At 52.7% G+C, this 20,223-nt stretch overlaps 1 protein-coding gene across 24 annotated transcripts in view; it reads right to left on the bottom strand.

The window, feature by feature from the left end:
- MYT1L (myelin transcription factor 1 like) overlaps positions 1-20,223 on the bottom strand; it is a 399,489-nt gene that overhangs the window by 65,414 nt on the left and 313,852 nt on the right. For 16 of the 24 annotated variants that reach the window (XM_043452969.1, XM_043452975.1, XM_043452972.1 and 13 more), the window contains 8 exons: positions 19,762-19,852; positions 18,126-18,233; positions 13,639-13,850; positions 6,249-6,499; positions 3,799-4,032; positions 1,559-1,680; positions 1,139-1,201; positions 616-684 (listed from right to left, as the gene is read on the bottom strand). In XM_043452969.1, coding sequence (XP_043308904.1) covers positions 616-684; positions 1,139-1,201; positions 1,559-1,680; positions 3,799-4,032; positions 6,249-6,499; positions 13,639-13,850; positions 18,126-18,233; positions 19,762-19,852 — 1,150 coding nt within the window. The remainder of the gene's footprint in view (positions 1-615; positions 685-1,138; positions 1,202-1,558; positions 1,681-3,798; positions 4,033-6,248; positions 6,500-13,638; positions 13,851-18,125; positions 18,234-19,761; positions 19,853-20,223) is intronic. The other 8 variants (XM_043452973.1, XM_043452977.1, XM_043452974.1 and 5 more) reach the window with 1 other exon arrangement.

The following is a 20,223-nucleotide window of genomic DNA, read 5'->3' as shown; positions in this document are numbered from 1 at the left end:
CACAGAGAAGACAGCCCGTAGTCTGGCTGTGTGGATGCGGCTGACCAGACCCACGCTGAAAACCCAGAGACAATTACAGGCGCAGAGAAGAGGGGGCCACGCTGTGTGTGCTGGTGAAGCCTTAGCTGGGTTCCGGCTGCCCTGATGAGCATCCGTAGCTATGACCACAGTGCACTGAAGGAATTAGCTAGGATCATGGCGGGTTTGGTTATTCGTCCTATTTAAATATCCATTCTAAAAATGATCATATTAAGCACTGACTTTTAAAAATATCAGCTTCTCACTTTTCACATGACAATCACTTCCTTAAAGTCTGAGTAACGCTGTAAAACTCCCCTTCATGTGCATGCATAGCTGGAGAGAAAATACCTATGCTTTAGAAAATTCAAGATGGAAAGGATGCGATATAAAAAAGCTAGAGGTAAACGAGAGGGAAAAGGCAGATGGACTGCCCACACAGGTGACCAAAATCCTCAAGAATGTACATGTGTGCTGAGTTGCACTGGTGCACACAGCTGTCTTGGTAAACACATGTTTCTTTTAAAATGACACACCCCTTTTGTTACCACTAAGTGAACAGACTTTAGAAAGAGAAGGATTTTCGTTAAATCTTACTTGAGTTCTTGTGAGCTGGTGGCCAGCATACTTCGAATGCTTTTGTCAGCCAGCGGGCAGCCCGACAGACTGTAAGACAGGCCAGAAGAGTCCAGTGAGAAGCCCCGAGGCCCAGCGTATGTCCCCAACAGACAACAACATAAAACTGAAATCAAAAAGTTGAATGCAGAAAAGCAATGGGGCAAGTGCTGTATATTGAATTTTGTTGGTGCAATGAACTAATTCATGTTTCCATAGACATTTAAGGAAGCATGTATTTGCAGAAACCATTTGAAAAAGTAAGATTCAAATATTTGGGCTCTTTGGTCTCAACGTCTGTAAATCGTTTTCCAAATTTAGGTAGCTTGCTTCGAGATAAAAGACTTTATAGAACATGTCGATTAGCATGCCTTTGAAGGTCAACATATAGCACTTAAAGGGGTGACACAGAAGTCAACGTTTGTACTGGGACAGCATTGTTGAGGTAAGCTGAAAACAATAAATTGAAACGACAGAATCCACCATGAGAAAAATGAAGGCACACCTTCTATGTGAGGCGTAATTACCAGTCACATGACCACTCCCATCACACCTTGGTGTTGGACATCTGCCACCAAACAAAAACAAAAACAGCCAGAGTAGTAAGCATGTTTCCAAAAAAAAAAAAAAAAACTTGAAAAAAGTTTCATTGTTTCCAGTTTAGCTGCAATGTCTGCACGGGGTTTAAGCTGCCTGAAGAAAGCTGCAGATGCACAGGGTCACATGGAAATGGTGTCTCCATAGCACAGAGCATCGCTCAGAACAAGCGTCCACGGCTGGCCTGTCACCCACCCGCCTGGCCCCTGGGGACATCTGTGCGCTGTGCGTGTTGCATGCTCAGATGGCAAGGCAGATACAGACCCGGGTAGAGGTGAGCCAGAGGAGGGGCTCGGGGGAGCGACCGTCCGCCGCGCGCTGTGCTTACGTTATCAGGTCCTTCTTGCTCTCCTTGCACTGGGGGTACTTGGGCTTGGGGCTCGGGATGGTCACCTCCCCTGGGTACCTTCTTTCTTCGAGGGCCTCCTGGAAGGGGTCCAAGTCTTCTGGCTGCGGGCAAAACACAGCTTCAGGGCCACAGAAGACCCTGGACACACGGACTGGAGGCTGCGTTCCCCCCCGCCCCCCACCGTGTCCCAACCTTACCCTTAAAATCACAACACACTCTCGTCCCGAGGATGCAAACCCAGTTTCGTTCAAAGAGCATCTTTGGTCTATGCGCCACTAGTCTCTCACCACTTGCTCTAAACCCCTAGTTCAGTGGGGAAATTCTAATTCCTGCAGCTGCACAGACAGGAGGGGCAGAGAAGCGGTCTGGCAGCCAAACCAGCTACTCAGCGGACCTTGCTCACCGATTTCAAGACCTACAACACTGAATCCAGCGCCGACAGGCAGAACTTAAGCTTTACACGCAGATACCTGGGGCATCTGCAATCTTTGGTAAAGTGTTCTACATTATGGAAGCATCCTACATGCTTTAAGTCCCAAGGCAAGGGAAGACCAACATAGATTGATGCTGTAAGTTTAAATTACTGTTGCTGCTGCTGCTAAGTCGCTTCAGTCGTGTCCGACTCTGTGCGACCCCATAGACGGCAGCCCACTAGGCTCCCCCGTCCCTGGGATTCTCCCGGCAAGAACACTGGAGTGGGTTGCCATTTCTTTCTCCAATGTGTGAAAGTGAAAAGTGAAAGTGAAGTCGCTCAGTCGTGTCCGACTCTTAGCGACCCCATGGACTGCAGCCTACCGAGCTCCTCCGTCCACGTGAAAAATTACTGTTAGGCAGCATTAAAAAAAATTTTTTTTAATAGAATATTCTCAGGCTAAGAGGGGCCCCTTGCAGTAACCTAGAAATTCCTATAGGTGGTGATGTTCAGCAAACGTGTTTCCTGAGTGCAGGGTTTCACTTGTGTGACACCTGAGGAGGGCAAAGCTGCTGTCTTTTTATGGGGGCTTAATTTTAATTAAAATAAATTCAGAGACTCAACTACCATACCTTATTTGGTAGTAACGATTTAACGTTGTAGGAAAGAAAAAGTACTTTGGAATTTAGCTTGCCACTCAGATTCTATTCTCCTGGATATTTAAATCAATTTGAAGAATAAACATAATAGGCTTCAGATGTAATGGCCTTATAAACAGGTACCTTCCCTGACAATTCCTACAAATAGCTAATGTTTTCTTTTTACCCACCTCTCTGTTTCTGTAAGATACTATGGCTTTGATGGTGGTCTCCCCATTGTGTTCAAAAAGAATTTTCATTTTTCAGGGAATAAAGGAGATGTCATAACTTTCAGAGTTGAACACTGGAGAAAAAGTCAGTGTAATAAAGAACAATTCTTTTTTCATTTATTTTCTTAGCCTAAAGAAAATTGTTAACTATTTTAATGATTTGAATTTGAAAATTGTAACTACTTCAAAAATACGTTCTTGACGTAGGTGTTTTGGTAATGTTGTAGTCAACAAAGATTTGGGTGACTGTACAAAAATAATTTATTCTAGGCGGCAGGGCACTCTTCTGCACATTTTGGGTGTTTTGGAGAACAGACGCTGTCCTTCCCTAGTAGCTCAGATGGTAAAGAATCCGCCTGCAATGTGGGAGACCTGGGTTTGATACCTGGGTTGGGAAGATCCCCTGGAGAAGGGAATGGCTACCCACTCCAGTGTTCTGATCTGGAGAATTTCATGGACAGAGGAGCCTGATGGGCTACAGTCCATGGGGTTGCAAAGAGTTGGGCACGACTGAGCGACTTTCACTTCCCTGTCCCTAGCTTCAAGGAGTTAGCTAATTAACAACACAGAATTAAACATGTAAGCATTTAAAAGTCTCCTTATTATTCCTTACTTGCAAGGAAAACCCTGCATTCTATCAATTTATCACCCAGGAAATGAATTGGTAAGCAGTTCACACATTTTCTTAGAGAAATGGTTTGCAACAAAACACACTGGTTGGAAAATAATCATCATTCAAAGGAGTCAGTGGTTTGTTTCGCTCTCATCAATGTTACTCCCAAACCTCTCGTGCGTTAACCAAAAACGTCTTCTAAGCTCCAGTCAGCTAAAAGGGAAAAGACCATTTTCGCTAAGGTGTGCACCCAGGGCATTTTCCCTCAGTGGCGCCCGCTTGGTGGACTGGGTGGGGGGTGGTGGGGGTCTACGAAGGGGACATACGGTGATCTCTTTGGACTCGTCCTCGTCCATCCTGCGGGGCTTCATCTTGGTGTAGTCCACGGGCAGGTCCCAGCAGTCCCCCTCACTCAGCTGGAAGCACCGGCTGCTCACCACTGCCTGCTGGGGGGACATGGGCTCCAGGGGTGTCAGGATCGGGCAGCATCCTTCCCGCGGCCGCTGTTTGTTCATGCTCAGGTCCAGGGTCCCGTTCTCATCCACCTCCATGTCAGGGTTCTGCGAGACAGAAGGACACGGTGACCGAGCGCGTCTTCCCTCGGACCACAGCCCTTTCGCCAGGACAGAGGTCAAGCTGGAAACTCCTCATGGCAGTCTCACTCGCAGAAGCTCCCCAGGTGAGCAGAAGTGGTCCCCTCACCAGTTCTGCTCTCCACGCGAGGCTGTGGAACTGGCTGACAGGAGCATAGGGCATCCATCTGTCCGCTTACCTATGGACCACCTCTCAGTCTCTCTTGTCTCTTATCCACGAATCTATCATCTCTCTATCACTTAACTATCATAGATCTGTATCTTTTTTCCCTAATATGTCTCTGCTTTTAGAAATAAGCCTCACCAGAAGAAAAACAAGTGCCTGATTTCAACTCTATCACAGTTCAAAGACCTCTTAAGAGGTCAGAAATGGAAGTGTGTACAAATTATACATCTATACATAAAAATGTACACAGATTTAAAATTCTCTTTTAGTTTCACTGATGCTAATACTCCCAGACTTGGAGATGAAGAAAATACAAGAATTTAGAGGGATGGAGGAGAGGAACTATAATTTCCTTTTTGGGGGGCGGGGGCGGTGGGATCAAATTGAGTCCTACCAGGTACAGACTCTGGGAATATAGTAGTGAACAAAACAAAACAAATCCCTCCACACAGAACTTACTTTCCAATACAAAACCTTATCATACCTGATGAAGAAGATTTTCTATTTTAAGGCAGGGAAATGTGCAATCACAGTACAACATGCTTCCACGGCAGTGATCGCGGCTGACCTGCTCTAAGGGTCAGCAAACCTGGAATTTAGTCACCCAGCTTTGCAAAAGCCAAAGGGGTGAAAGATGAGGAGTTTCTTTTCGTTTTGATGCTTTAAACAGATCAAGAATCCCTGAGAATCTTCCTCTCGGGAATGGGGAGAGAAGGAAGGGCAGATGGAGGACAGAGGAAAGAAAAATCAAAATACCCCCGACAATCCTCCATTTTTTCCCCCAAAGAGTCATACTCTCTTGAGCAATTTGATGTCAGAGCTGGCGTGAACGCCGCTGCCTACTCAGACGTCTGGCGTCTCTTTCTTCCGGATGTAAGAGCAGAGGGAAGGTGCTTGGAATCAACCTCCGCCTCTGGGCTGTTACCGGGGTAAATCCCAGCGTATTATTCTGTCTGAACCCTTGTCAAAGTGCATCTCTGGTTTCCAGCTTTCAGACTAATACAGCCTTCATCATGTCGGACTGTAATTCCCTCGGTCTTAGTTAATATTTAATAAAGCGAAAACACACGCACACATACACACACACAAAACCTCAAAGGGGTTATTGTCTTTTGTTTTCCCCTTGCCACAAAATTTCCTCCATGGCAGCCTGGCATTTTAGCAGCCTTGATCATGGAAATTGCATGCCCCTGACACTCCTCCAAAATCCAGGAATAAAAATATTAATAGAGAAGAAAGCATTTGCAAGACATAAAATTACTGACCTTTCTCCATTCACACAAATTACACCTATTTCTAACAACTACGGTCAGTGTGGTGCGCTCAGGAGCCTGCCCAGCGGTGCTGGGCGACGAGGTGGCCCTTTGTTCTGGAGACGAGAGCCTCCTGCTCGCCGGCGGGGGCAGGATGCGCTCGCGCCCGGGTCCCTGGCCGCCTGGCGGCCTCTCTGGGCAGCTCCGGGCGCGACGGGGCCGCGCGGTTCCCCCTCCTGCCGGGAGCCGGTCGACGAGGACCCGCCCTGGCCCTGCTCACCGTTGTGGCATCTGTGGTGTTCTGAACTAATGGAAGCTGACTGTAATTGCTTGGCTGGGAGCCCGCGGGGAAACGGGATTTTTGCCCTTTCTTTGTTCCCCAGCTCTGGGCTGGAGGGCGCGGTCCAGCCCTCCCGCGGCGGCCTCCGCCCGCGGCGCTGCACACCCTCCTCTGATTAAGGGCCGGGGCGCAAGGCCCCTCGAGGTTCCTAGTCTCCGTGCTGCCCTCGGGATCGCCAGGAGGGGAGCGTGGTGTGGGTCCTAAAAGGGGGAAGGGCGGTGCTCCTAAATGCACAGGTGAATCTGAAAGACTGAACTGGAAAATGTGTCCCCAGGGCCTTGCGCAGTCAGGCTTCTTCGGAGCAGAGCCGGGGAATGGGCGGTCTGAGCGGGCGTCTGCGAGGGGGACCTCGGGGTCGCGGCGGCAGGGAAGGGAGGTGGGGGTGGGCCGAGGCCCCGCCCCGCCAGGCGCGCCCCGCCCGTACCCTCGCGGCGCACAGGTCCTGCGGCTTGGTGGACAGGTTCTGCGGCATCTCGCGGCAGCGCGTGGACAGGTTGAGGATGGCCGTGGCCGCCATGTGCGCGGCCTCCACGTCGTGCGTGTAGTCGAAGCTGCTCTTGCTGCACGTGCTGCTGGCGCTGCTGCCGCCGCCGCAGCTCAGGTTGCTGCTGCTGCTGGGCGCGTAGGTGCTGGTGGTGCTGCTGCTGGGGCTGGCGTCCTTGCAGTACCGCTTCGCTGGGGAGACAGCGCGCGGCGGTGACTCGGGGGCCCCGCCCAGGCCCGCGGCCGCAGAAGCGCTCCCCGAGCCACCCGCCCGCCCACACCTGTGCGTCGGTCCCCAGGGGGACAGGGCACCTGCCCACCAGCTAATTCCCCAAAAGAAGCCTGGCTTTTCCTGCTTTTTCCTTCTTTCCCATTGTGTGGGCGGAGCCGGGAGCCCGCAGGAAGAGCACCGAGGCTCTCAAGCAGGGGCCAGGGCAGGGGCGCTTTGGAACTGATCCCTTAAAGGCCACCCTGCTTCGGGCGCGGCCACCGAGGCGCGGCCCGCACCAGCTGACCACGGTCCAAGGTTGGCTCCTGTTATGGCTGCTCATCTACTCTCACGGGGAGACGGGGACCCTGCGGCCCACTCATCCCTTTAGAGACTGGACGGTCTGTCCCGCCCGGAGGGGCCGCAGCAGCCCTTTGGGGCGCCCTGACCTGTGCAGATGGCCCAGATGCCCAGGGAAGGCTCTTGTGGGTCTGCAAGCACATGCGCTTTGGGAAGGGCGGGCCCTGCCGCTCCGCCCTCGTGTGCATCCCAGCCACCAGCTTCCCTCCCGGATCCGTCTGAGCAACCAGCCTCCCAACCACCCATTCGGACCCACAGGGCAAGGGTGGCTTCCGGAGCTGTTTGCACCTCCTTTAGCACAAGGACGGGAAGGTGACCGATGGATGACTGATTAGGATGTGCCCGGGTCATTAAAGATACAGGATGCCCTTTGCTTAGGAGTCAGCAGCTGGCCTGAGCCTGCAGAGGGGGCGGGAATTACTCCGAGGGGAGCCCCGAGGGCGCCAGGAGAGCTGACTGCAGGGTCTGCAGGGTGCCACCCCCTCCAGCAACCCACCCCTTCACAGGGCACAGGCCCCTCCTGCAGGGAGCTCAGCCGTCACCAGACAGAGGCCAAGCTGCAGGGGGAGCCCAGAGGGGGCTCCAGCCCTGCTCAAGGCTGCCTGTGTGCACACGAGAGCCCCATCAAGATCATTCTGGCAGACAAGTCACCTCTTCTGAAAGAGGGAGGGGACGCTGCTCCCCTGTCCTCAGCATTGCCTTCCTTGTGCCTGCAACCTGGTGCCCCGCCCAGGTGTGGTCAGCAAGTGACCACGTGATCACAGTCAACACTGCTGGTCATCACAGCACCCCCAAGAGCGGCCCCAAAGCACCCTGTTCCCACACAAATGAAAGCACCGACTTTCACCACTGACAGCTTTCGACCTGGGACGGAAGACTGAGTTTTCCTGACCCCAAGGACGTGGCGGGGGGAGGCTCTGAGCGTGCAGCCGCCTCAGGGAAGCTGCCGACCTTGTCGCAGCCCTGCGCCGGAGCCGGGCTCAGTTCCACACCCTCACACCCGCCCAGTGCGAGGAACGACTTCCGTCCTGCTCATGGGACTCGGTCAAGCCCGAGGACCAGTCCTCACACTTGTGCGGGTGCCTGCCCTTCTCCTCTCCCCCGTGAGCACACCTGCTCGGCACAGCGGACAGCACGGGGGCTGTGGTCCCCCCTCTGAGCACAGACGGGGAGGCAGGGGACCGCGCAGGGCACCCCCGGTGGGCTCTGTAAACAAACCAGGGCAGCGGCCGCTGGGCAGCTCACAAGTCTCGCCGAAAGGACTCAAGTTTGTGGCTTCACATCATTTACAACTTTGTTATAAAAATGGGAATATAAAAACTGGGGGGGGGGGGATGAAATACCACTTAGGAGGGATTTTTTTTTTTTCTTTTTTCCCTAGTGAGGGTTAGACACTGGTTCAGGAAAAGAAACATGGTCCACATAAATAAGGAAAAAAGTTTTGTTTTGCAATGAGGGGATTTCAGTTTCCAAAACAAAGTAAACAGCATACGTGTGTCTACGCAACAGACTGCACTCTGCAACTTCTGGTAAAAGGCAGGGACTTTACCAAATATTCAAATCAAAAGACTCCACTTCCCCTGGATTATGCCAAGCTGATGGGCCTCGTCCAGAATTTTAGCAGCTGATGGAACTGGACAATTTATTGATGTGCCTGTCAGCTCACATGACCCAGAAGGAAGGCGAACAGAACATTTGTTTCACAAGCATCCTTTCACCACGGGCCATCAATCATAAATTCTTTGCTCCAAATGCAAATAAGAGTCTGTGTACTTCAAGTCTCTCAGATAATGAAGCTCTTTGGTTTTAGTCATTATTTCCTATTTGTAAAATATTTACAAAGCTGTTAGTGTCAGTAATCTTTATGACCAATCACACGAACAGCCGACTCATTGGAAAAGCCCCTGCTACTGGGAAAGATCGAAGGCAAAAGGAGAAGAGGGCGGCAGAGGGTGAGATGGTCAGATGGCATCACTACCTCAACGGACATGAATTTGAACAAACTTCAGGAGACAGCGAAGGACAGGGCAGCCTGGCGTGCCGCAGTCCACGGGGTCGCAAAGACTCGGCTACAACTTAGCAACTGAACCACAGCACGCTCAGAGCTTCTGGGGCTCACTGTGTGGACACCAGGGGGTGCCACAGAGCAGGGGCAACTCTGCCTCACTCCCAGCCCTGGGACAGCCCCCACCTTCCACTTTAACCAAGTCAAAACTTTCTTTTTCTTTTGGCAAAGCTATTTTCAATCAAAGCTTTTCCCAATCAACCCGCAAACAAATGCATTCATGTTCCTCAGATGCCAGCACATCCTTGAACTTAGGAGACAGAACAGCTTCTACTCCAGAGAGAGGCCCTCTCATTTACAACGTGAGAAGTCCACCTGATCTTACCCCATGCTGAGAAACATCTCAAGTGCCCTGCCCTCTTGTGCAGGAAAAGGAAAAACAGGCTGGGGTTTACAGTGATTAAAGATGATGAATTAGAAAAAACAACCAGCCACCTTCCAATTCAGTCTATCTGCCTGAAAGACTCTTTCGACGTGGGTGCGTAGACCTTCTGAACTATCGTTTTCTGTAGGGAGTAGATCACTGTGGCCTTCCGATCTGAATTTCTGTGAAAAGCAGGCAAAATGGAACACAGACGGGAGATATGCTTCCTGAGGATCCGCCCCCTGGTTGGGCCTGCGCCCCCGTCAGTTCTGGGTGGACTCAGGGGTCTGCACCCCCTAATTCGTAGCCCTGACTCCCAGATGTCATGTGGGTTCCTGGCTGTGCTTTCCCGTAAGCAAGCCGAGACGCGGATGCAGAGTCCTCAGGGGAACAGCGGTGCCTCCCGAAGGCAGTTTGCTCACGTGGTTTACAGTTTATCACGTCTAAACCGGGGCTGGATTCTTGGTGGTCTCCCGCCTGCTCACTCTCTCTGGGTACCATCTGCCCAGCTTCTGTCTGTCCAGGCCGCACCCGCCGTGGAGGGGGGGGTGGGCTTCGGGTCTCGGGAGATGGGACGTGGGACCCAGAGCTGCAGGGGGAGGCCTGGACTTCTCCTTGTGCACAAGCAGATCTGAGGAGGCTGGGGGCAGGCTGCTGAGTCCAGGCACAATCTGTCCTGAGGATATGACTGGGAAGAAGCTCCTGGAGGCGGAGGTGAGTGTGGGGGGTGGGAGAATGGGGAGGCAGGTCTTCCAAGGAGAGGCTGACCTGGGGGTGGGGGTGGGGGTGGAGGCAGGGAGGCCTGGCCCAGAGGATGGGACCTGGAGGCACAGGAGGGCTCGCCCATGGGGCCCTCCCTATGCCAGTGATGAGGCCTAGGCTGGGGAGGGCAGGCGATGGGGAGGTGGGCAGATCAGAGACAAGGCCTTTGAAGAGCAGCTGTTGTTCAGCTGCGAGCTGTGTCTGACTCTTTGCAGCCCCGTGGCCTGCAGCACACTAGGCTCCTCTGTCCTTCTCCATCTCCCTGACTTTCCTCAAACTCATGTCCACTGAGTTGGTGATGCCATCCAACCATCTCATCCTCTGTCATCCCCTTCTCCTCCCGCCTTCAATCTTTCCCAGCATCAGGGTCTTTTCCAATGAGTTGGCTGTTCACATCAGGTGGCCAAAGTATTGGAGCTTCAGCTTCAGCATCAGTTCGTCCAGTGAAAATTCAGAGTTGATTTCCTAAACAGAGAGTGGTTTAAGGATGGGAGGGAGAATGTGGAAGTTGGGAATAACCCAGAGGGAGGCTCACGAGAGGGGCCCACGTGGGGCTGAGAGCGTAGGGTTTTAACAAAGCCTGAGGGTGGTGATAAACTGCCCAGAGACACAGTGGGATGGCTTAGACCCAGTCGGAAACTTTTTCTGTGAAGGGCCTGGCAGTGGTGAAGGCTTGGCGGTTACGAGGTCTCTGATGGCACTGCACGTCGGGCTGTTGTCCTGGGAAACAGCCGCCGTCCACACAGATGAGGAAAACTGCTTCTGAACACTGAAATTTGAATTCTTCTTTTGTTTTTCCCCCCATCTATTTTACAGTGGAAATGCCATTCTTAGCTCACCATAAACAGGCCTCGGGGGAGGCGGGGAGACCCCGGCCAGGGGCAGGGCTCCTTCCTGTATCACTCCCGCTTGGGATGTCAGAGGTCGGTGTGCTCTGCCCCGAGGCAGACGACACAAAGTCGTCTCCTCACCGCCTCCGGGTCGCCCTGTCCCTTCTCTCCCGCATCTCAAGTCCTGCCTTGCTGGCCAGCCGGCAGCTTCCACTCACTCGTGCATTTCCTGCCTTCTGGTAATTTCCACTCACAATCAAGTTTAAAATTCACCACTTTGGTAAAACTCATGCTGATTCCTTCAGGCAGCATGGACACCTTGCTTCACTGTGCCTGGGTGTGTTTCACTGTCTTCTATAACCCAAAGTCTCTTCCTTGAAGCTTGTTATAAAGAAGAGGAAGAAAATGGATGGATGGATGATGGGTAGATAGGTGGGCCCATGGTTGGATGCATGGATAGATAGATGGATGGATGGAGACATGGATGGATAGATGTATGGTGGACAGATAGGTGGGTCCATGGATGGATGGATGGAGAGAGAGAGGGATAGACAGACTGGTAGATGAGACATACAGCTACTCCTGAGTGTCTGGAAGAACGCGGGTGAATAAATCGATGTTTGTTGACTGTTCTTGGTCATGGCTGGTGGAATGTGAGGGACGACCCCAGAGCCTGGGGCAAGAGTCCTGCTTTTCCAGCCTCTGTGCACCCCAGACCCCGACCCCCACTCCCAGGCGTTATGCTCCCCTCCCCCCCAGGAGGCTCATTCCACAGTCTCTGGGGGCAGTGGCCCAGTCCATTGTGCACCTGGAGCAAGTCTTGGAGACAGCCCTCTTGGGGGCGACTGCAGACACCGGCCATGCCGTGAAGGCTGCCTTTCCCTTTCCCTCAGTTTCTAGAAGACTTGGCGCTGAAGTGTCTCTTCTGTGTTCTTTTAATTTGGGGATCAGCTGAAGAGCAGGGCAACAGCAGGGGTCTTTTCTGGGGGGCGAACGATACTAACATGTGTAGGTTCCCCTTGTAGCCTTGTTGGCTGAGCTGCACCTAGTCAGCCAGCAGGCTGGAACAATTGCTCCCTCTGCTTTCAAGGAAACCACCACGCGGGAGGATTCATGTGTCTGTTCCCACTCAGCTCCTAAAAGGAAGAGCTGAGAAAGAGCATGGTGACCCTAGTCATGCCTTGACCAGATCCAACCAGAACAACGCAATGGAAAGGACAGGAAATCGGGTCTCGCAGGACAACAGCAACAGGCTGTGTGCAGAAGTGGCCACCAGACCCTATAAAACGTCAGTGAACTGGGGACCCTACAAGCACAGACCTTAATTGTGTGGTCTGAAGAATTCAAGTTCTTCAGATCCCTCATTTGCATCAAATGAATGAAGTCATAACAAAGCCTGAAATTAGCAAATTATTATTACAAAACCCTCAATTATTATGTTATACCCTAAGCCACTCCCTTTTCTCTGCTTCCATCTTTGTTCCTATGTACTTAGAATTGATACATGCAAGGGTAATCAATCTGAGATACATCAAAGAAATATTATATTTCATTCACCATGCAAATTAATTGCTATTAACATAAAGAATGACTAAAATAATGTAGAAAAATGTGCAGCAACTCATATGGAATTGTGAAAAGGTTTTGGAACTCCCCAAGCATTCAATTTAAATGGATTTTTTTGGTGTGCAGTGAGTTTAATTAAATATCTTTTTCAGAGAACTGCTCTGAAATCTTCCAAACCCTCTCTCCTGGCCTCTGCTGAAGAATGCCAAGATAAGACTCCTAAATCACCCAGCGTACACAACCCACGTCCCCATCGGTAACATCTGCCAACTAAGTCCATATATCCTAGAACTGAAAATAGAAATGTGGTTAGATAGATACGCAGTCTCCCCTCTGTGCTTCAATTACTTACCAAATTAGCTCTGTGATGACACGGGAACTAGCCTGTTTAGAGTTTGCACCCCTTCTTGTGGGTTCAGATATGCACGAGTGAAAATAAACGATCTTTCCCCGTGAAGCATACGTTTACCTATTTCATGGGCTCCACGAGCGAGGCCAGTGACAGAGTCACAAAGCCAGGACAGGACGCTCCCCAGGCCCCACCCTGGGGTCCGAGCCTGCTGGAAGAAGGCTGGTGGGGCCCGCGGAAACTGCATGTTAGATTCACTGGTGACTTTTTAAAAATGCTGCCCACAGGGACCACCTCTGGGGAGTCAGATTCAACTGGTCTGGGGTGCAGCCATAGACATCAGAATTAAAACATCTCCCCAATGAATGCACCATGCATCCTGACTTGAGAATAGGCAGGGAGCACAGAACTCTCAGAAGGACCAGGAACTCTGGGCAGATACCCCGGCTCTCCTGGTTTTGTCTGTGTCGGGGTGTCTATCAGAGGAAGCTGGTGGAGATGAGGACACGTCTCAGCAGCGCCGTGGAGCAGACAAGCCCACGGCTGTCTGTCTCCACTGCCTGCCGGCGCCTGGATGATGCTCTGCCCTGGGGACGATGGGGAAGGGGTCTCCCTCCCTCCCTGCCCCCCTCCCTCTCCCAGGACCTGCTCGCCCACACCTGCGGGTACCTGGGGCCGCAGGAAACCCGCCTAGGCTGCGGGCGTGCTTTCCTTGGTGCCCAGCGAGCGACCCCATGCTCGGTCGGTTTGTAGGCAATGGATATGCACAACAACAACATTATCAACGGCAAGCGTGACGCTCATGTAGAAGAGGGTGCACCTCCTACCATCGAATCCTTTGGGGGATATGTCCCTGGTTTGCACCTTGGGAGCTATGGCCCGCTTGCCATAAGTATGGCTGTCGTATGTGTTGTACTCAAACGAAGTCTTGGAATATTTCTCCAGCTCTTTGGCCAAGTTGGAGCGAGGCGTGGTGGTGGGCACGTTGTTTCTGTAGCCGTAGTGTGGGATCTCCAGCTGCTTTACAAAGCACATGGGCCTGGAAGCAAAGAGAGAGAATGGACAGCTTGCTTTCTCACGGCCACGCATGAGACGCAGTTCATCTTAAAACGAGAACATCTTGTTTCTTAGCTGCGTTAAGGAACCGGAATCTTGCCCTAAAATCCCAATTCTGTTTTCTTGAGAAAAGGCCAAGCATGCTGTAAGGATACAACATCAAGTCGGCTTCTGCCAAGATGCCGACTTTTTGGAAATAAAAAGGACAGAAAATAAAATACTTAACTTCTTGCCCTGTTTTTTTTTTTTTTTTTTCTTTTCAGAGTCTAAGAAAGTGTGGAGAAGAGAATGCAAAGTGAATGTGGGAAGGGATCTCAGATCCCTGTTTTGTGGAGCTTTCAGACAGTGTTGCAAGCATCACGCATGGTGAATCGAGAGAAGCAGCTCCCTTAACAAAATATGAGGAAGTGAGAGAAATACTCTCAAGGATGTGGATGGAGAAGATGCTACATAGACATGTATTCAGCTGGACAATACAATGGAACACGTTTTGATGCGTTCTGACAAATATTAACGTGCACTTTCAAGGTTGGCACCTAGTAGTCATTCATTTTTCTACACGATGCAATAAAATGTCTAAATAGAAGAACTCTGTTACATATTCATGAATATTCTATCTTGTGTTTCGTGTGTCCATCTATCTCAGAGGACATTTTAGACTTTTTTTAAAAAAGTAATTTTAGATTTGCAGGAAATTGATGCAGGGAATTCCCTTAGACTTTCTGCCCCAAACTTCTCCGTATGTTAACAAGTTTATCTATCAAATCACCAACACATTTACTTTGATGTCATTAATTTAGCTTATTTACTTCTCAAATCACCAAAAAGATGTAACAATTAGTTAAATGTCTATTATTTGGGGCATTTGAGCAGGCAGTGGGGTGGGTCATAAATGAACGAAAGCCTAGGCCTTGCCTTCAAATGTCACCTGGACTGTGATCTTGTTTTAGGAGCCCAAGGGCTCTCAGAGTCCTGGGGAATGGAGGACCCCTCGGGGCCATGAAAGTCCATTCAGTTTTAAGGGACAAGGTGGTGTTTGTCAAGGTTAAGATCCGGGATGGGGCAGGAAAGACACCAGGAACATTGAACGATAAGGAGCAAGAAAGCCCAGTGCATCTCTGGGGGCAGTAGGAGGCGGGGCGGGTGGGCCCAGGCAGGGACTGTCCACTCGTCCAGGACAAAGGACGTGGGCCTGGAAGGCTTGACCCTTAAGCCCCGAGGAGGTGGGACCAGCTCTGAGGGCGGGTGTGCTGGAGCAGAGGCATCGAGGAGGGACATTTGGTGACAAAATGGAGCAGGTGCTGGGGGCCTGAGACAGGGGTCGGGGGGGGGGGCCTTGGGCGGGACTGCAGCCCTCACCTAAGTCTCAAGGACCTGTTAGACCCCCTGCCTGAAGACTCTTAAAAGCATAAGTAGCTGAACGATCGTAGGTTGAAATTCTCTTCCTTCCTTCCTGTCTTCTCGTTCCCCCGCCACCCAGAACGAGCGGCTCCTGAGTGAAGACATTTGAGGAACATGAAGTGACATGGACGGCCCAGGTCCTCCAGACCCGCTCACAGCCGGGGCAACAGCGCCGAGTTGCGCCCTCGGGGTGCAGAGCTGAGCCCAGCCTGGCCAGCCCAGTGCCTCCCGCACCATGGAGGAGGCTTCTGCCCCCAGGCCTGTCCCCATTATGCCTCTTCACTCCCAGCCCAAGGCGGGGGAAGGCCATTGCTGCAGAAGGGCTGGCCCAGGGCCTTCGGCTTCACTGTCAGTTGACGTGGCTTCCCGTCACACCACGTGGAGAAAGGGGCCCGGGCTCGGGGTCACAAAGGAGTCCTCTCTCTGAGTGAGGCGACGCCTGCCACTTCCCATGTGTCTCATCCGTACCCAGGGGCCAGTGAGTGCCTCAGTGAAAGGCAAGCTTGGAGCCGAGCCCAGGACGGGGGGAGGGAGGTGGGCATGGGCTCTGTCCAGCCCTGGGGGTGCCTGTGCAAGGGGAGGGGCCTCAACAGAAGCCCTCCGCCCCAATCTCTCCCTTTGCTCAAACTATCCTTGGATTAATCACTCCTCCCCAAACGTGCGCTGCCACGGGGGCCATCACGCTGAGCAGTCCTCGGGGAGGGACGCTTTTGGTGTGGCCGCACCTGTAAGAGGGGTGAGTCACGGGCACTTGGGGACAAGTGAGGTGGGCAGTGACCTCGAGGAGAAAGGCCTAGAGGGGCGCACCCCAGAATTTACTGCACTTTCTCTCTAAATGGGAGGATCATAGAAGGTTTTTATTTTCTTATTTCTGTCCAGTGAAGCATTTCTCATTTTCTGTAAAGATTTTAACTTTTCTATTGAGAGATAAAAAGGAGTTTAACGACTATGGTAAAATCCTTTCAGGAAAATGGGAAGTAATACATGACAAAACCAGGGAGGTGTTTGTATCGTTTGCCTAGTGATTTTTTCCAGGTGATTTATCCCAAAGAAATAATTTAATAGAAGCAAAATTGCATGCGTGTGTGTATGTGTGTGTATCTGTGTGAGTGTATCTCTATCTGGGTAGGTGGGTGTGCATCTTTCTCTGTGCATGCAGGTGTGTGTAGGTGGGTGTGCATGTCTGTGCATGTGTGTGTGCGTGTCTGTGCAAATGTGGGTGTGTGTGTGCAGGCATCTCTGTGCATGTGCATGTGTGTTTGTGTGTTGTGTGTGGTATGAGGGTACGTGTGGGTATGTGTGCACAAGCGTGTGAGTGTGTGTGTGCAGATGTGCGAGTGTGTTTCTGTGTGTGTCGTGTGTGGTATGAGGGTACATGTGGGTATGTGTGCACAAGCGTGTGAGTGTGTGTGTGCAAGTGTGTTTCTGTGTGTGTCGTGTGTGGTGTGAGTGTACGTGTGGTATGTGTGCACAAGCATGTGACTGTGTGTGTGCAAGTGTGTTTCTGTGTGTGTCGTGTGTGGTATGAGGGTATGTGTGTGTGTGTGTGAGTGTGTTTGTGTGTCGTGTGGTGTGAGGGTACATGTGGGTATGTGTGCACAAGCGTGTGAGTGTGTGTGTGCAAGTGTGTTTCTGTGTGTGTCATGTGTGGTGTGAGGGTACGTGTGGTATATGTGCACAAGCGTGTGTGTGTGTGCAAGTGTGTTTCTGTGTGTGTCGTGTGTGGTATGAGGGTACGTGTGGGTGTGTGCACAAGCGTGTGAGTGTGTGTGTGCAAGTGTGTTTCTGTGTGTGTCGTGTGTGGTGTGAGTGTACGTGTGGGTATGTGTGCACAAGCGCACATGTGTGTGTGAGTGTGTTTCTGTGTGTCGTGTATGGTGTGAGTGTACGTGTACTATGTGCACAAGCGTGTGTGTGTGTGTGCGAGTGTGTTTCTGTGTGTGTCATGTGTGGTGTGAGTGTACGTGTGGGTATGTGTGCACAAGCGTGTTTGTGTGTGCAGATGTGCGAGTGTGTGCACACATGTGTGCTTTTATGTGTGCATGTGTGTGTGTGCATGCGTGCTCACTGCCTGCCCTTCAAGAGTCAGCTTGGACTCGTGCTAAGTGCCAGGCTAGAAGTGCTTCCAGCACAGGTGTGCCCCGCCTTGGGCACCAGCAGCTGTGGGGATCACGGCACGATTCTCACAAGGACGCGGAGGCTGCTGCTGTGACCCCGACCAAACGTGGAGGTCGACCAGCTTGCACATGGATGAGGGCTTGAAGGGACCACGTGGAAATGAGTGTTGAGGGAAACGAGGGCTTCCTCCTCACTGCCCCCCGAGGAACCATCCTAAACGTCGCAGTGGAGGGCACCAGGTGACCTTTGCCCCCCACCCCATCTTCACTGCCAGTGACTGAGTGGCCTCAGGTAAGTCCTCTGCCCCCTGTCCCCCGGTTTCCTCGCCCACAACATGGGTGGCATCGTCCGGCCCACCTCCTGGGGCATCTGAGGACAGGGCTTCTCTGCACTGGATGTGGGCGCCCTTGGAACTCAAAGGCTGAAGCAGGGGTGCTGCCCTCTCCCCCAAATTAAGATGCAGTGACTTGGGGCACCCCATGAATTCTCCAGCTGCCTTTTCGGCCAGAACCCAGAGCATCAGGGCCAGAGGAGAGCCAGCAATGCCTCCCTCTGCACTCCCAGGGCTCAGGGAGACCCAGGGAAGATGGATGAGCTGGGGGTGGGGGTTGTGGCCACAGTGAGATCTCCTAACTGAACCGGCTCCCCCGCCCTGCCCCTAAGCACGGCCACCCCTCAGCGTCTGGGCACCCGTCCCATGGGGAGGGCCATGCACGGGTCCCGACGGCACATCTGGTACCTGAGCACTCGGTCGGAGGCCTGGTTGGACTTGGACACGTCACAGCTCTGGTGCTTTTCCTGGGCCTTTGCCAGTTTCTCTGCTGCAGCAATAGGGCATCCGGAAAGGCTGCAAAGACAGGGGGTCTAAGAGTCTTCCATAGTGCCCCCTCATTGACCCCATCACCTCCTCCCACCCTCCCTCTGGCAGCAACAGGCTCCCGAACTTCAGGGATGGAGTGAACCCGGAAGGGGCTTTGCATGTTTGCCCCCCACCTCCAGCAGACATGCTGATGGCCATGTCACATGAGTGAACGCACGGCCCTTTTCAAGGATGACAAAACAGAGGCAGAATCGTTCAAGGGACACAGAATCTTAGACGCCGTGTCCGCTCTGGGATGCTCGCTGGGGAGTTGACCACTGGATAGGATGGGTTCCTGAAAACCCCGAGTGCAGGGCTCTCTGGCATTTGCTGACCTCAGCACGGTGGACATAGGCTGACCAGCCTGGCTGCGTGCTCTCCAGAAAGAGACCCAGAAGGGGGAGGAAGGCAGAATGATCTCGAGGCTCCTGTAAAATGTTTTCTGAACCTAAATATTTACAGGAAGAGACAGCAGTGTGCTCTTCTGTGTTTGAGCTGGTTTTTCGTGAAACCCTGGTGTCTGCCGTGTGCATCTCCGCTCAGAGAGCAGAGGCTCCATCCGCAAACACAGAGAGTCCGGAATCGGCGTGATTCTGCAGAGGATTTACAGAGGAGCTGAAGTTGTGGGCCCTGTAATCAGGGATCAGGGGGCTGATCCAGCCATCACATCACAGTCCTCCAGAGGACGCCCGGGAACGTCTTCAAGGGGTACAAGTTTGTGACCTCATTCATTATAAATTTAGCACAAGTAGCCAAGTTTACCAGACAAGCCACAATAAAAATGAAACTTATAATAGTTTCCTCCACTTAGATACAACTTTATGCAACTTTGTGAAGCTGAAATGATAGGCAGCACAAACACAATTTGACAGAATCACTCTCCGGCTTTTGGATAAAAAGGACCTGACGGGAACTGAATATTAGAAGTCACTCAGCAGAAGCCGGGACAAGGCATGAGAGGATGGGGCTTGTCCCGAGCAGAGGCGGTCTGCAGCTGCAGCCCAGGAAGGCCTGTCTCCTCGGCCCCCTTTCCCGGCCTGTCCCCTCACCAGCATCTTTGCACACCTGCTGGCAGCCGGTGACACCCACACAGATGACCGGGGTGTCAGCAGGGGTCACGGGGCGGCCGAGTGAGGCCGCACTGTGCTCAGTCTGGGGTCTCTAGCTGCCATCCCGTCTGATGAGGACAGGGGGGGACCTCCCGACCCCCGGAAGCTAAGGGAGAGGTTCCTGCCTTCCTTGGAGTCGCTGCAGATGGTTACGGCTCCATCCAGGGTCTGACCTCAAGGAGCACAGCTCCCGGGGGACCGTCGCTCCATCATGAGCTGGCGAGACGCCTGCAGACTCGGGGTCTAAGCCCCGAGCTCTGCCGGGCGCCCCGGGCAGGCTCGGCTCCCCCTTCCTGACGGCAGGGCCCAGGCCCCCATCCCACGGGGCTGCGCCCCCTCCCGAGGGCACGGGGCAGGGCTGCCGGGGACCGGCTCCCCTGCAGCGAGAACGCAGGAGCTCTGCTTACCTTCTGTGCGAGTTCCTGTTGCTATTTACATGCCCTCGCCCCGTGCAGCCTGGAGTAGGACACTTGAGAACATTCTCATGCATGGCAAGAACTTGACAAGGAGAGGCAGAGAAAACAGCCCAGCGTTAAAACACAGAACGGTCCCAGGACAAGATACGCAGTTGTTTCAACAAAGGCTGGGTTAGTTTACGACAGACAGTCCTACACACGTCTGAGATGGACATGGGCAGGGAGACACAGGTAGGAAGAAGGGGAGGTGGTCTCCACCTGACTCTGACCGGCATGCAAAGCGGGGTGCGCTGGGCGGGAGTGGGGGCTCGGGCAGTGGGAGCCCTGGGCTGCTCCCGCCGGGGGAGGAAACCCGGGTCCCCGTGTGGCCCCCAGGCGCAAGCTCGGGGCAGGGGTCAGCCGTGTCGCAGCACGCAGATCGGCAGCTTATAAACACGCCTCTGCCTTGGAAAC

Source organism: Cervus canadensis, chromosome 30 (assembly GCF_019320065.1).
Source record: "Cervus canadensis isolate Bull #8, Minnesota chromosome 30, ASM1932006v1, whole genome shotgun sequence".
NCBI lineage: Eukaryota > Metazoa > Chordata > Mammalia > Artiodactyla > Cervidae > Cervus > Cervus canadensis.
This window is presented reverse-complemented; position numbering and strand designations above follow the sequence as displayed.